The 15852-nt window shown below is 39.0% G+C and overlaps 1 protein-coding gene across 10 annotated transcripts in view; it reads left to right on the plus strand.

Annotated features, from left to right (window-relative positions):
* Akap13 (A-kinase anchoring protein 13) overlaps positions 1-15852 on the plus strand; it is a 174876-nt gene that overhangs the window by 116302 nt on the left and 42722 nt on the right. For 7 of the 10 annotated variants that reach the window (XM_070043194.1, XM_070043196.1, XM_070043199.1 and 4 more), the window contains exons 11-16: positions 853-1223; positions 3841-3894; positions 6608-6673; positions 8795-8987; positions 12703-12811; positions 15665-15707. In XM_070043194.1, coding sequence (XP_069899295.1) covers positions 853-1223; positions 3841-3894; positions 6608-6673; positions 8795-8987; positions 12703-12811; positions 15665-15707 — 836 coding nt within the window. The remainder of the gene's footprint in view (positions 1-852; positions 1224-3840; positions 3895-6607; positions 6674-8794; positions 8988-12702; positions 12812-15664; positions 15708-15852) is intronic. The other 3 variants (XM_070043202.1, XM_070043203.1, XM_070043204.1) reach the window with 2 other exon arrangements.

Here is a 15852-nt window from a genome sequence, read left to right on the forward strand (position 1 = left end):
GACAGTGTCCCTTCCCCATTCTCTGCTCCTCAACCTGCAAGAGTGTACAATAGGGCAGTTACCCTGTGTGCTCACCTGTCTCCTAGGTATTTTGACTTCTTTTAGTATTTTGGCCTTGTGTGCTGTGAAGTTCACCTTTTTCTCAGTCATCATATTGTGTGTGCTTGGTGTCAAGCTACTAGTACCAGAGTTCTTATTAGGTTTTACACGTTGGTCAGAGAAGAAGGATTGTTACTTTATGGAAGACCTCATTACCAGATTGTTTCTGTAGGCTTTGTCCCTGTAATACAAACATTTCCCAGTGAATTGAGAAATGCTAGCTTTTCCCCATTTAGAAACTGGGAGAGTTGAGATAGGATCGTAAGTTATTGAGCATTTTTCAAAAGGGTGCTTAAAAACAGCCATGTGTTTGTTTTGGGAATATTAGGTTCACTACATCATATTTGTACTTATATAGGCTACTTTGTTTCAGTTAAAACTTTTCAAAAGATTGAACTTAACATAGCAGGAATTTATGGTTTTATATGGTAGAACCCCCTCCCCCACTTTTCTTCCCCCCAGACTAATCATGGCTCCCTTTGTTTCAGTTGATGGTATGGGCTGAATTATCCTAAGAACTTTTTCCCCTAGAAGGAAAATATGATGTGCTTTTTAAATTAGCACCTCCAATAAGTTAACAGGCAGTTGTCAATCCTTGAGTACTGTACTAGAGGCCAAAGGGGTGGTTTGAATCTGTGCTTGAATTCAGTTATTGCCCTTGGTCCTCTTAGACCCACTTGACTTGGTCTGGAATAATTGAGGGTATCTGCTTGCACCTGCAGTTTCAACCAGATGTGCTTTCTCCCATTGCAGCCTGAGGAAGAGCAGTTGGTTTGTGATATTATGGGGTCCAGTTCTTCCACGGATGACACAGCTTCTCTGGATCGACACTCTTCTCATGGCAGTGATGGGTCCCTCCCTCCGGCCTCAAAGCTCAACAAACCCAGAGATCATCAAAGCCCCAATGGCTTCTACAGCCCTGGGATGGGAATGGAGGGTCGAGAGAGTGAGAGTGAGCCTACGGGCTCAGGTGACGTGGAAGAGGAGGAGATGGACAGCATCACAGAAGTGCCTGCCAACTGCTCCATCCTGAGGAGCTCCATGCGCTCCTTGTCCCCGTTCCGGAGGCACAGCTGGGGTCCTGGGAAGAACGCTGCCAGCGATGCAGAAATGAACCAGCGCAGGTGAGCCGGGAGTCCATTCATTTCATGTTTCTGCGCCTGCTTTTGAGATATTTCTCACTTGGCACTGCTTCTTGTCAAAAGAGTTTAAGAGAAGAAATAATACAAGCCTTGAAATTAGAACGAACTCTATTCAGACTCCAACTCTGTAACTTGCATGTAATAGCATAGGCTTTGGCTAAGTCACTTGATCACCCTGAACTTAATTTTCCCATCTGCAAATTCTTGCCTGTCAGTACATTTGTAATAATACAGTATGACCGTTAAGTAGTATTTAACACATGGTAATATTTACTCCTGCCAGAACATTCTTAACACATCTAAGTATTCAAAGTGTGTCTTAAGAAGTAAAGTGTTTCTATTGCAGAAAGTTTTGATGTCTAAATTGTTGATGTTTATTTCTCAAGAGAGCAGAAGACTCACAAGGGACCACAAAAATGTTGGTATTTTCTCAAGTGTCCCACAGTCTTTTACAAGTACGATCCAGCCTTAGGCCTTCATTTTGGTAGCAGGAGTTGAATTTTGTTTCTGACCATTGACTGCCCAGATGAACTTAAGCAGGTAGTTTTAACTATAAAGAACTAGTGGTTCTCAGCCCTGTAGATATCCTGGATGGTATACTTATTCCAGAGCTGCTTTCATAAGGAGATGCAGCTAGGAGAATGTGTGATCTAGTCAGATTTGCTCACTCATGTATTCTTTTAATCAGCCAGCTCACTCCTGTATTCTTTTAATCAGCCAGTGTATACCCAGTGCTTGGCACTGTTCTAAGTTCTGGAGATAGAGATAAACAAGACATGTCCTGTCTTCATGGAGCTAGCTCACAGTACTACCCTACACTCTCCTAATTTGCTAATTTTTTCAGACTCATTTTTGACACATTATAAGACTGGTGCAAATTATTTACATTATTCAAGGTCAGTAGAATCCAGGTTTCTGGTCTTAGTCAAATTCTCTTCCTACAACCCTGTATCATTCTGTAACATAGTTTTTTTGGTTGGTTGTTGTTCTTTTAAAGCAGTATTACTTGCCATGTTGTTTTATAGACATTTGAAATCCTAGGTTATATGGAACTCAAGTCCTAAAGGGTTTTTGTCCCAGTTTTATATGTATCTTTTTTTTTTTTTTTTGTCGTCGGTTGTGGGGTCTGAACTCTAGGCCTGGGCGCTGTCCCTCAGCTCTTCAGCTCAAGGTGAGAGCTCTACCACTTGAGCCACAGTGCCACTACCAACTTTTTCTGCTTATGTGGTACTGAGGAATCGAACCAGGGCCTCATTCATGCAAGGCAAGCACTCTACCACTGAGCTACCTTCCCAGCCCTGTTGCTGTGTGTGTTTTTTTTTTAAGCAGTCACAATAATTGGAAATAGATGAGCCAGGCACTGGTGACTCACACCTGTAATCCTAGCTATTGTGGTTCAGAGCCAGCCTAGGCTGGAAAGTCTGTGAGACTGTTTTTTTTTTGTTTGGTTTTTTTTTTTTGGGGGTCCAGTCGTGGGGCCTGAACTCTGGGCCCTCAGCTCTTCAGCTCAAGACTAGCGCTCTACCACCTGAGCCACAGCACCACTTCCGGCTTTTTTCTTTTTGCTTATGTGGTGCTGAGGAATCGAACCCAGGGCCTCATGCATGCAAGGCAAGCGCTCTACCACTGAGCCACCTTCCCAGCCCTGTGAGCCACCTTCCCAGCCCTGTGAGACTGTTATCTCCAATGAACCACCAGAAAACCAGAAGTGGAGCTGTGGCTCAAAGTGGTAGAGCCTTGAGTGAAAAAGCCCAGAGACAACACCAAGGCTCTGGGTTCAAGCATGACTGACAAAAAAGGGAAATAGACATGATCAGAATTCCCTTCCTGAGTAAGGGAAACTTCTGGATAGGTCACCCTAATTTTAGATGGTGAATAGCAAACAGCTTGAGGGAAGGAGGGTTTATTTTATGTGTTACTTATTTTTCTTTTGGTGGCTTGAGGTAAGGGTCATGCTCACTCTGCCTTTTGGCTGGCACTCTACCTCTTGAGCCACAACTCAACCCATTTTTCTCTGTCACTGCTGTGGACCCCTTTGTTATGATTTTGAGTTCAAAGCTGTATGTAGCTCAGATAAAAATGATTTGCAAAGATTATGGACAATCATGATTGGAGACTAGAACCCTATTACGTTTCATCCTGTATGTTACAGATCATGGTTGACCATAGAGTTGATAAGTACCTAGCACCACTATCTCAATACCTCTTTATATCATGGAATAAGAGTTAAGTTTCAGTTATCACTTTAATAGTATGACCATTCTTCTGTTACTTGTATATTGTGTAACCCAAAAGGAAAACCTTTTAAAATTTCAGTGGCACTTTTTTCCTAATCTTATTAAGTTACAAAGTTAATACACTTCATAGCTTGGTCATTAGATTAACTCTTTGGAACAAGAAGGGATGGAAGTAGTCCTCCACAGAGGTCCTTTCAGTTCTGATTGCTTTTGTCATTTTCACATTCCTTCAACCTCTCTCCTCTTGTGCTGTTTGTCTGTGGGGATCATGTCTTCTCCATTGAAGTATCTATATGTGTCATGCATTTATAGCCCATTTTGTCTCACTGACCTCACTGACCTCTTCCACCATTCATTTTCAGTTCAATGCGAGTTCTTGGGGATGTGGTCAGGAGACCTCCCATTCATAGAAGAAGGTACAGAGTTCACTAAATCCATGGACTAACACGTTGCCTTTGAGCATATACTAACAATCATCTTCTGCTTACTACAGTTGGACAATCTAATTTCAAATAATGTCATTTCTTGTTCAGGCTAACAAAATATAGGCGCTTGTTAATTACTTGTCATTATGCCCATTCCAGAAGAAATAAGTTTCTTTAAAGCATTTTATTTTATCTTTTAAATTTCAAAAAATATTTTTTCTAGTATTTATTTGTTCAGATTACTTTGATAATAGCCTCTCCACCAACTTTTTATCTAGGAGAATTTGAAACATTTTCCATGTTGTACCTATGTAAGAGACCCTGGAAACCAACCTCCCTCCCTTCTTTTTCTCCCTCCCCTTATCTCCCTTCCCTACTGTCCATTCACACTGTCTCCCACTCTTGTTTTCCTCCCTTCCTCTTTCTGTTCCCTCCTCTTGAAAATAAGAAATAGAATTACAAAGGTTCTAAAATATTTTCAATAGGATAGAAGGTATTATTAACTAGGCCACCTGGCAGTTTCTATTCTCTCATTTTTTGTTGTTGGGGTTTTGTTTTAGTCTTGGGGTTTGAACTCAAGGCCTCATGCTTACCAGGCAAGCTCTCTACCACTTGAGCCATTCCTCATACCTTTAGGTTCCATGATTGAAAGTCACACTAAGAAGTATGAGCTGATTTCAGTCTTTGAATTAATCATTTGTTAGGCTAAAAAGTTGAAGCTAAAAACCAGTGATTTATAAGCTGGTAGGTTTATTTCTAGTCCAACAATATCCATTTGCTTCACACTTTCCAAATGTAGGTTATATTTTATTGTTGTGAAGCCACTAGTGAAGTGTTTATGCATTACATTTACTTAAAAACATTTAACAATCCAAAAAGTATACTTCTATTACTATTCAATATTTCTCACAGTAAGAGACATTTGTGGTGAAGTATTTGTATCCATTAGCTGAATCTTGTACAGAAGCAAGCAGGGAGTGATCTTTTATCTTTCTATTTCATCTTCCTCAAGTGGATACTTTCTTGTAGGCTTTATTTTAGGCCAAAATTGAGCTTATATTCAGATAATCTCATGAATCTCTTATGATAGTGACTTCAGTTAAGGAGAACATGTTATTAAATGCCTTTTTCAGTAGAAGGTCTCTAAAGCCTTTGAAGATACATTTGACAGTGTTTCTGTGTTATGAATTTACTAAAAGCTTGCACTTGGGGATAAGTTGCTGGATTCATTCCAAGTTAGTGTATATATACAAGTATAATAAACAATTCTAGTTAAATTTAAGATGAGTGAAACATTTCTTGTAGAAAGACCATGATATATAATTTAACAGTTTGTAAGCTAGGCACTGGTAGCTCATGTTTATAAACCTGGCTACTCAGGAGGCTGAAATCTGAGGATCACAGTTCAGAGCCAGTCCAGGCAGGAAAGTCTGTGAGACTCTTATCTCCAACGAACCACCAGAAAACAGGAAGTAGAGCTGTGGCTCAAGTGGTAGAGCACTAGCATTGAGAAAAAGAACCCAGGCATGGTGCCCAGGCCCTAAGTTCAAGCCCCACAACTGACCAAAAAAAAAAAAAAAATTGTAAAATTGAAACATTCTAACAAGTATTAAAGTAGGAATAAGTGTGTGTGTGTGTGTGTGTGTGTGTGTGTCTGTCTGTCTGTCTGTCTGTGTCTGTATATATTTAATGTGGAACTTACTAAATTTCAAAGCCAAAGAACTAGTCTATATCACCACCTCTCCCCCCCACCTCCCTCTGCCACCTCCCAGCCTACCAACTGAAGAACTAAGGCCTTGGGATGCTCTGGATTGTGAGGGAAGTTAGCTGCTAATAGAAAGGGCAGACTTAGAACATCTTTCATTTCCTGGGTCCTTAGGAAAGCTGTTCATGTCTATCTCCCTGTCATTCTCCATTTTAAATTCCTTCTCAGTCTTCTACATCAATATTGTTCTTTAAACTGGCTCTATTTATTATTTCCAGCTCTCAAATTTTCTTTTGCTACTATACTGGGATAATCAAGGGAGCAGATGATCATATGGATTTGTTTTAATCTTATGAAAAAAGTTTCCAATTTAAAATATGTATTAGCTCAGTGCCATAGAAGTTGAAGGAATTCTTATCATTAAAATACAAGGGAATGTCGCTGTTGTTGCATGCTTTATTTATAGCAGAATTTTGATTGAGAATCCTGCAGGATTTTAAGACTCAAGATTGTCTGGTTTAATTGGATCCTGAATGGATAGACAATAAATGCAGAAAACTGGTCATTCAGGAAGCCCACCCTAGTATATACTTAGTGAAACTGTGGCAAGGTCATTTGGTTGCTGAGATGTATGTAAAGGGATAAAGTTAAAGTGTCCCAATAGTGGGGGTTAAAACACCTCTCTGAAAATTTCTAAAGCGGAAACTACAATGGGATGGGTCTCTGCCAAGGGACTACTAGCAGTAATTCTTGGGCTTTAAGTTGGCCTGGCAAGAACTCCCATAGTCTTTTCTCCAAAATGTCATCTAGATAGACCATCAATAGGACTGTTTTAAGTTTTCCATGGTTCTTACTCTAAATTCTCGGTATTAATCCAAGGTTTGGGGATGATTAAATAAATCTGTCTCTTAACTGTGTCCTTTCTTTTAAACCTAATAACTCCACACTTGTGTCCCCTTTTCTTCCCCCATTTCTGTTTCTGCCTTTGATGTCATCTAGTATGAGCTGGTGTCCCTCTGGTGTACAATATTCTGCTGTCCCGAGTGCTGACTTTAATTACAGAAGGTATAGTATGGTTACGTATCTAGCCACCAAGCGGGGAACCATAAAGTATGGCATCTGGCTTTTGGCTTGGAGCTGGCTTCTCTGAGCTGGCATGCTTATGGGTAGCTGCTTTGTCTGAGCACGGTATTCTGTTGCCTTGCCTGTGGGCTTCACCAACCCCAAGCCACACAGTGTGCCCTATGCAACCCGTTTGTCTCAAGTAGCTGATACTTTCCTTGCCTCTGTGGGATGGTAGACCGAGTTTCCTTTCTTTTTAGTCTTTCCAATTCAAAGCTTCTTAGAAAAACAATGAGAGAAGCAAGGTAACTAATAAGATGCACTGATGTCATCTGACATCGAATGTTACATAAGTGATTTATTACCAAATGTTAAATAAATGAATAACCGAAAGTTAAATTGAACATAGTAAAAAGCAAAAGAAAACAAAGAGATGCACGGATCTCTGTAACATTATTCAGTCTGCCGCTGTGCTTAAATTTCCAATTTCAGAGATCTGCATGATCATTTCATGGTCTCTCAGCTTAAGCAGCCAGACTTAATTACCAAAACATTTTTTAGGGTTGAATTTTAGGGGGAACATAGATCTGGTTTTCTCAAGCTTTTTAAATAGCTCACAACAGAAAATTAATTTTTTCTTTACTTACCCTTTCTTCTTATCCCTGCTATTGAATATGAGTTTTATACGTTTCATTATAGTGAGTCATAGCTTCTATTGTTATTTTGAAATCAGAAAAACAGAAAAAACAAATTTGTTGTGTAACTTACCTAATAGAGAAAAATAGAAGCATATGACTTTAGCTCATAAGTAATTTATAAAACCAAAAAAATATTAAATAGCAACCCTTCTGGGCTGGCATGTATGATTTTAATTATAGCAATTAACTGTACAGTTTTTTTTTTTTTTTTTTACAGAATGAATGTAACTAAATAGCTTTAGTATACCACCAGCCATATTCCAATGAGCTCTTTTTCAGTTTAGTTATTTTTCAGATAGTCTTGCTTTTTTGCCCAGGGCCAGTCTGAGACCCTGATCCTCCTAGCCACACCTTCCTCAAAGCTGGGCTTCTGATGTGTGCCACCATTCTTGGCATGTTGATTGAGTTAGGATGTCTTTCTTGCTCAAGCTGGCCTTGAACCATGATCCTCCTGATCTTTAGTTTACCACGTACCTAGTGTTAACTGGGTTGTACCACTACCCCAACTTCTAGCTGTTTCTTGAGGACATGGACACCTACAAATATTTCTAAGTTCTTGCTTATAGTTAAGGCATTACCACTGTAGCTAAAACATGAATTATTCTAGTTAGCCGCCCAAGGAAGATGGACAACTAACCTTTCTCTGTAGCTTCCTGCTTGTAAAAAGTGGTTTTTATTTTGCTGACCACAAAATCTTTACCCGATGAATCCCATATATATTTTTTTTAAATCTCATTAAAATTCCAACCCCTGTTTTGGGACTTTTATGCAGTACTGTAGTTTGAGCTCAGGGCCTCAGTCTAAGCAGATGCTCTACCCCTGCGCCATGCCTCCAGCTCTCAGCATTTAATTTATTAGTGTTTCATGTGCCTGCCTGCAGTGACAGGAAGCCTGTCAACAGTGGTTGTTTGGCCAGGTGTGCACAGAGGATAATAGACTAACGATAGAGTGTTCTGGGTGGTAGCAGACCTGTAAAGTTGTGACAGTGAGGTAGAAAATGGTTAGATGTAAAGATATGGAGTCACACATGCAAATGACTTCTCAAAGTTACTGTGCTCATACTCTTTCTATGGCATTTGGTGTTTGCTGAGCTGATTCTGGCAAACATTACTTAGATGAGTGGAAAACATATATGAGGTATATAAAAGGTAATATTAATACGATCTGTCCATGTACCATATTGGAAAGAAATCTAAGAAAATAGTCTTAGCTAGTTCAACATTTAGAGAAGTTGAACAAGGTAAGAAAGCCTGCATGCCCTCTTCTTTCTCAGCATTCCAAAGCTTCTGGGGCAAAGGTAGGTGGTAATTAAACTGTGCCCTTATAGACAGAGGGGATGTAGGCATAATATCAGAGCATGTGCCTCCTTCCATGATGAGACCTACAAATGGAATGAATGCATTAACAACTCCCATGCTGTGTTCAGTTTCAGTCTGGAAGGCTTGACAGGAGGAGATGGTGTTGGGAACAAGCCATCTTCATCTCTAGAAGTAAACTCTGCCAACTCCAAAGATCTTAGACACCCTTTTGGTATTGAGGAGCGGCGTGACTCTCTGGTATCACTTTCTGAAGAGAATCTGGAATCAAACCAACGGGAACATAGGATATTTGATCAGCAGGTAAGGCTGAAATGAATGCATTTTGCTCATTTGGAAAAAATATTATGTCCCAAAGTAGGAGTTTGTATGTATTAGGAACATGGAAGACAAGGAAGGCTTCTCTGTTAGGATAAAGCTAGTGGCTATGATTACTTACCTATTAAATAATAGGCCCAGGTTACCACTAAAATCAAGTATTTAGTACTTAAGATTTTAAATATTCTATCAAAGAAAAATTGGGAGTATATCCAGAACATTCAGTTGAATTTCTCCTTACCCATGGCCTTCTTTTACCACCTCTGTAGAAATATGAGTATTGACGTGTGTTGCAAGTCATTATTCAGTTTTTTAGTTTGCAAAAACATGTCCCCAGTTTCTCCTTCTCAGAAAAAAATGTGCTTTGTCTCAACCATAATGTCAGGGGAGTGACTTGATTCCCTCCGCTTTCTATCCCTACTAGAGTTCTCTAGAGAGCATTACAACCCTGCCTCCCTTGCCTCCTTTCTCACCACTTAATCACCTTAGTTTATTCTACTACTCTTTTGGAATGCCTGTCTTGAAAGCAGAGGACCTCCTTCTTAGTCAAATGAAGTGATTTTTTTTCTTAGTTCTTATCTTTTCAGACCCACCTTTGACAACCCTGGGAGAGTTTTTGAGTTGAGAAGTTGAATCCCATGAGCGTCCTACTCATTCCTATTCCTCCTTCACCCTCCTGGTTCAGGCAGTTTTGGACTCATTTATGAAAGGATTCTGGGATGACTTTTAATTTCTATAAATGAAGCATTTCCAGTTAAACAAAAATATGAATAGATAATTTGAATAGATGGAGTTTCAGGAAAAAATAGAATGAAACAAACATTTCTAATTTAAAGAATAAGAACTATTTTTTGACTTGATGACTGGGATTTTGTGTAGCAATTTTTATTTTTAAACAGTAAAGCAGCTAGCTTATTGAAATGAAAGTATAGGTACTCTCTATAAAAGGGTCCTAGAGTTGGGAGCTCCAGAAATTTCTTTATTGCAGCCTACTACAAGAGCAATGATGTGATCAAATAAAGATGTGACAGGATTCTCTTAATAATGAGTGAATTTTTTATGCTTATGTAAGAAGAAATTGGGCCTAATGAAAATCAAATTGAAAGCTTGAAAGAACTTTACCACTCCTTGTTGTTGAATTCTGCTTGGCCCACTACATAATATTACAAATATTGGACTTGGTGGAGCATGCTTGTAATCCTAGTCAGTACTCTGAAGCAGAAACAGGAGGATTGCAAGTTGCAGGCTATCCTAGTCTATATAGCAAAAGCTCTGTGTCCACCTCCCCCACTCCCCCCCCCAAAAAAAACCTTTGATGATCACTGAGTGCACCTTTGATAAGAACAAATATAACCCATGAAAATTTGAGAAATAAATTTCTCAAGTGTATAGAATCCTTTGAAAATCATTTGTAAAACTTAGAAAAAAAAATCATAGATTTCTGAACATTCATAGACTTGGCCCCAAGGTGTAATGCTTTAAATTGATCAAATTTCAAGCCAGAGTTCCTGGCTGTGGGGTTCCCTGCTTCTTCCATGTCTTTAAAGTTAACAGGTTTTAGTTGTGGGTATGAGAACATTTGAGCTTTTGTAATACTGTTTGTGTGATACCTTTTCTGAGGTGGATATTTCCAAAAATTTGACAGGTGACTCTGTCTTTAAGAAAGTGATGTCCCACTGAAACTTTTCTAAAATGGGTTTTCTAGTTTAGTTTTCGAGATAAAGTCAGCATCTCTAGATAAGTGTCAATATTGTCATAGGCTTGCTGTGCATAGGCTTCCTGGAGTTCTGTGTCCCTGTGGTTCTTTTTGTGTTTAGCCTTAGACTGGGTATTTGAGCTGCTTGTATCTCTCAGATCTAGACAAGACGCCTACAGCCAATTTCCTGTTGAAAGTCTCTGCCTTACACTGAGGTCATTTTTCAGATCTCACAGTTGTGTTTGAAACATAGCAACTGTTTGTCTGATTCCATGGTTACACAGGAACAAGTTCTAAATAATCAAGAAGTCTTTGGACCAACTGAATTGAGTTCATGCTAGTAATAGATTTGTCATTGCTTCTCTTTCAAAATGTGTAACTCATAAAGAGACATTTCTTCCTAGTATAAAGTAAAGGGGTTAGTGAGAATTTAGCAGTTAGAAAAAGCTTTTTCAAAGGAGGGGTACCTCCTTATTTCCACTGTCTTCAACAATTTTTGTTTGGATTTTCTTTCTTTCTTTCTTTCTTTCTTTCTTTCTTTCTTTCTTTCTTTCTTTCTTTCTTTCTTTCCTTCCTTCCTTCCTTTCTTCCTCTTTCTTTCTTTCTTTCTTTCTTTCCTTCTTTCTTTCTTTCTTTTTTTCTTTCTTTCTTTCGACAGTAGGGACTGAATTCTTGTACGTGGAGGTTGGTTTCCTTTTGACATGTCCATATATCTTACAATGTACTTTGATTACAGATTCACCCCATTACTCTTCCTTATCCCAACTCCCTTGTCCCATGCTAATTTCACTAAACTTCACTGTTGCATTTTCACACTTGCACAAAGAAATATTTTGACCCTGTTTGCCCTCCTTCACCCTCTCCATTCACCCTTTTTGTAGTATGCATATCCCATGGTTTTTACTTTACCTTCCTAACATTCATTTTTGTTGAGGTGAATGTTCATTTTTACCATGTAATTTTGCACACATGCATCTACAGAACTTTGATCAGATTGACCTCCTGGTCTACTGTCACTTACCCAACCCACTTACCATCTAGTATTCAACAGCTTTCAGTGAGTTTATTTTTTTCACCTCTGTTCACAGATGCAATGTGTTTCAATATATTTTAGTATTGTTCACTAATATGCTCTCCCTCTTCACTTCTAATTTCCTCAGGTATTCTTAGTCCCAAACATGGGGGGGGGGTGTGTGTGTGTGTGTGTGTGTGTGTGTGTGTGTGTGTGTGTGTGTGTGTGTGTGTGTGTGTGTGTGTGTGTGTGTGTGTGTGTGTGTGTGTGTGTGTGTGTGTGTGTGTGTGTGTGTGTGTGTGTGTGTGTGTGTGTGTGTGTGTGTGTTCTCAAATCCTCCTTCTAGCACTTGAATTCCTGGGATTATAAGTGTGACCCACCATGCCCAGACCAATTTTCAGGGATGTTTAGTAGTCATTTCTGTAGTTGGTTTGATCATAGGACCTTGAAGCTGCTCTGAATGACACTGAGAGAGTTATCAAGTTTCAGCCACCCCCATGTTTATGTAGACTCAGTCTAATCTTAGGAAAGGAAATGAAGGAGATTTAGGCTGATTTCCAGATGCACTGCTGTTTCACTTTGGGTGTTGAGACACTTTTAGTTGCACCTCAGTTTCCAACTCTTTTCAGAGGAATAGTATTATATACTACTATGTCTTGGCAGGGGAGGGAATTCAAATGATTCAATATTTCCAATGAAGTTATTTTTTATTTGATCCAAAAAATACTTACTAAGCACTGACTAAGCTTGAAACGGGGGATATAAAACCACTCTAAAGGATGATTCCTTGTTTGAGATGCAAAAGTAGGATTTGGAAAAGCTGAGTGAGTTCTCAGAAGTTGACTAGCTGTTAAGTGGCAGAGGCAGACTAAAATCCAAGTCTTGTCTGACGACAAGTATATGCTGAACCCCCTTTCTACCACTAGCTTGTACTTATCTAGAAATACTAGAACATGTACTTAGCACCTGTTCTTCACCTTTTTACTTCATAGACATATCACAGATCTAAGCAACAGAGATTTAATTACTGTACATCAGCCATTTCTTCTCCATTGACCAAATCCATCTCATTAATGACAATCAGCCATCCTGGACTGGACAGTAAGTATACTGCTTTAAAAAAAAGTTACATCTATCTTAACAACTTTTCCTGTTTCTTACTTTAAAGCCCAGTATAACATTATTTTCAAAATGTGTCTGCTTCTTCCTCTGAATAAATGACTCAGCACTTAAAAGGTCAGCTTTTGGCTCCTTTTCCCTTTCCTGTTTAAAAAATCTCCTTAATACCTTACATTTTTGGCTATAAAATATAGCACACTTTTGAAAACATATTTTGAAAATTTCACACTTGAAACAAGTTGTAAATGGACTGCATTGGAAGTAAAAATTCTTGTTATCTTTAGGAAATGCTAGATAGTTTGCAGTGAACACAGCGGACAAGTCTGTCTGACCAGGATTTAATTAGTATTAAAGAAACATTCACTCTCCTTGTCTTGCAAGTGGCTGGCTGTGTCTTGCTTGTGCAGAATCAAACTGCTTTCTTAAGTCATCCTGCCTTGCAGTGGCTCAGCTCTTACCTGTCCCTCTTCTTCCCTCTGCTAAAGAAGTTAATAGCTGCTTCTACCACACACTTCCACAGTGATTAACATGGGAGCATCTGAAAATGGATGCTCATTGACTTACATTAGAAAAGACACAGAAACCTATATATTGCCAAGCTAGAACCCACTGATGTGGAAGGAAACACTGTGTAATGAGGGTAACCATAGTGCATACTCATTTCTGAGTAGAAAGTAGACAAGCTGCAGCCTCCGGGGGCGGGAAGCTGTGACAGCACACATTGACAGCTCAGTTGTGAGACATTAGGGAGGATGTTCCTGAGAGAGGATGCCCCAGCAGACATCTGCAGAGCAGTTCTCTTCTTTGCGTCAGAGAACAGTACCAGGGGTTCTCTGTTTCTATATCCTGGGAAACTTTAGTTTCTTAAGAGAACTTAAGAACACACTTCATAACTTCTTTCATACACAGAATAAAAGTAAGCCATTCTTTTCAGCTTTCACTGCTCTCATCTGAAAGATGTTTCATAGTAGAGAAACTGTATACCAAAACTCTTAAATACTTGTGATCATAATGTTCAGAGAGGGTGGTACCCATTAGACATTTGAACCTCATAGGCTGCTTGCTTACTTGCTTGCTTATTGATTCATTGATTCATTCATTTATTTAGTGCCTGTACTAGGGCTTGAACTCAGGGCCAAGGCACTCTTAGATTTCTCAAGGCTGGCACTCTACCATTTGAGCTACAGTTCCACATCCTGCTTTGTACTGGCTAATGGGAGATAAAAGTCTCCTGGACTTTCCTGTTCTGGCTGGCTTTGAACTGTGATTCTCAGATCTTAGCCTTCTGAGTAGATAGAATTGCAGACATGAGTCATGAGGGGCCTGGAACTCAACTCCAGTTTTTATACATAATTTGTATTAGTTTTAAAAGATGTATGAGTCATGTGAACACAGATCAGGGCAAGTCTCTGGAAAGTTAGGCATCAGAGCTAGTGAGATTTTATTTATATTTTTGGGGCTTGTATTTGTTCTCTAATTGTTGTGCTGCTTCCCAAATTCATGAACTAAAAATCATAGTATGTGCAAGTCTATGCATTCTTAAGACCAGTGTCCCATGGAACATACTGAAAAGTAATTGGCCATGTCTGTATAGTAATTACGATCTAAAGTCTCTGGGTATAAGATAAAAGCCTGAAGGTTATTTTGGCCTTTTGAAAAAAATCTGGTTGAAATGCTACTTACTTTCACTAATGTTTTATGGGTTCACTTTAGTGACAAATTTATTTTTTTTCTTTGTAATTGTGTAAATGTGCAAGAGTCTTGAGAGAATTTAATCAGAGACCCTTTGAGTGGGAAAAATTTTAAAGTACCTTCTTGATTTTTCTAAGCTGTGACATCAGGTTAAAATGCTGAGTTTCATACCACATTGTGCAGAATTGGGGACAGATCACAAATACCTGTCAGCATTTCCCTCGTGGCTATTGGTACCATTCATCTTGGAAAGGTGGGGGGAAAACTCTAGAGAAAAGGAGAAAACACAGAAGGCAATTTTTTTTTTGAAGACTTATAGATCTTTTTAAAACATTTGCATTATTTCCACCTGCTATTTAAGTCACTTAGCAGTAGCTACAATTCTGCATTACTATTCAGAATCTTTTCTGAGTTTCAAATGCTGGCAGTCTGGTTGTGGAACATTTTTCAACCTCTGTCCAATTGAAGTCTTGAACTTCTTAACAGTCATACTGAGCAAAGCAGACTGTATCTGATGTCACTAAAGATTGAAAACCATTTGTTGTTTGCCTGCTGTTCCTTCTAAGTCCTTGGTACTCAGCTTCATATGTGATCAATCAGAACAATGTTTTTCCAATTTAATGACTTGTGGTCTCTTTAGCCTTAGAGTTTTGATAATCTACTTCCATGTATGCTCCTATAGTCAGGGGAGGAGAAAGAATGCCTCTGCCCCATTCATTGTATCACTTAGCCAGGGAAGGGCCCTCCTGTCTGGTTCAGTCTAACTTCATTGCATGAATGAGGAACTGAAATGGAGACATCTTATCCTAAATTAGCAACAGGGCCAAGACTTTAGATGCTCACTCTAATGGTTCTTCCTGGTCACCAATCTGAATAATTCTCAGGAAAAAAGGAGAGAGTGCTGGATTTCTAGTAGAAATAGATGATAGCATGCTTAGCACTGCGGAAACAACAACAGCAAAAAAAAAAAAAAAAAAAAAAAAATCCCCCAAAACCAAAAAACCCAGCATTTGCTTTCTTACTTTGTATTCTTCCTGTGAAGAATCTCACAAAGGTGGCTCATGGAGCCTGAATATTGGTCAATACCTGTCCTCAGGGTAAAAATCATGTTTGTTTGTTTTTTTCTCACTTTTCCCCCCCTAGATTCGCGGTCCTTCCACAACACCAGTGCTAACCTGGCCGAGAGGTACTCTCCGTTTATTTTGGTACTTTTTTCTAAATGAAATAAAAATCTAAACTGTCTTAAAGCATTTAACTAAGCACACTAGATTATTTGAGCCCATTGGGTTCCTTCTTGCATGTTTACATAGGAATAATTATTTTATAAAAAT

The sequence above is a fragment of the Dipodomys merriami genome, unplaced genomic scaffold (genome assembly GCF_024711535.1).
Source record: "Dipodomys merriami isolate MVZ:Mamm:240054 unplaced genomic scaffold, mDipMer1.0.p SCAF_33, whole genome shotgun sequence".
In the NCBI taxonomy this organism is placed as follows: Eukaryota; Metazoa; Chordata; class Mammalia; order Rodentia; family Heteromyidae; genus Dipodomys; species Dipodomys merriami.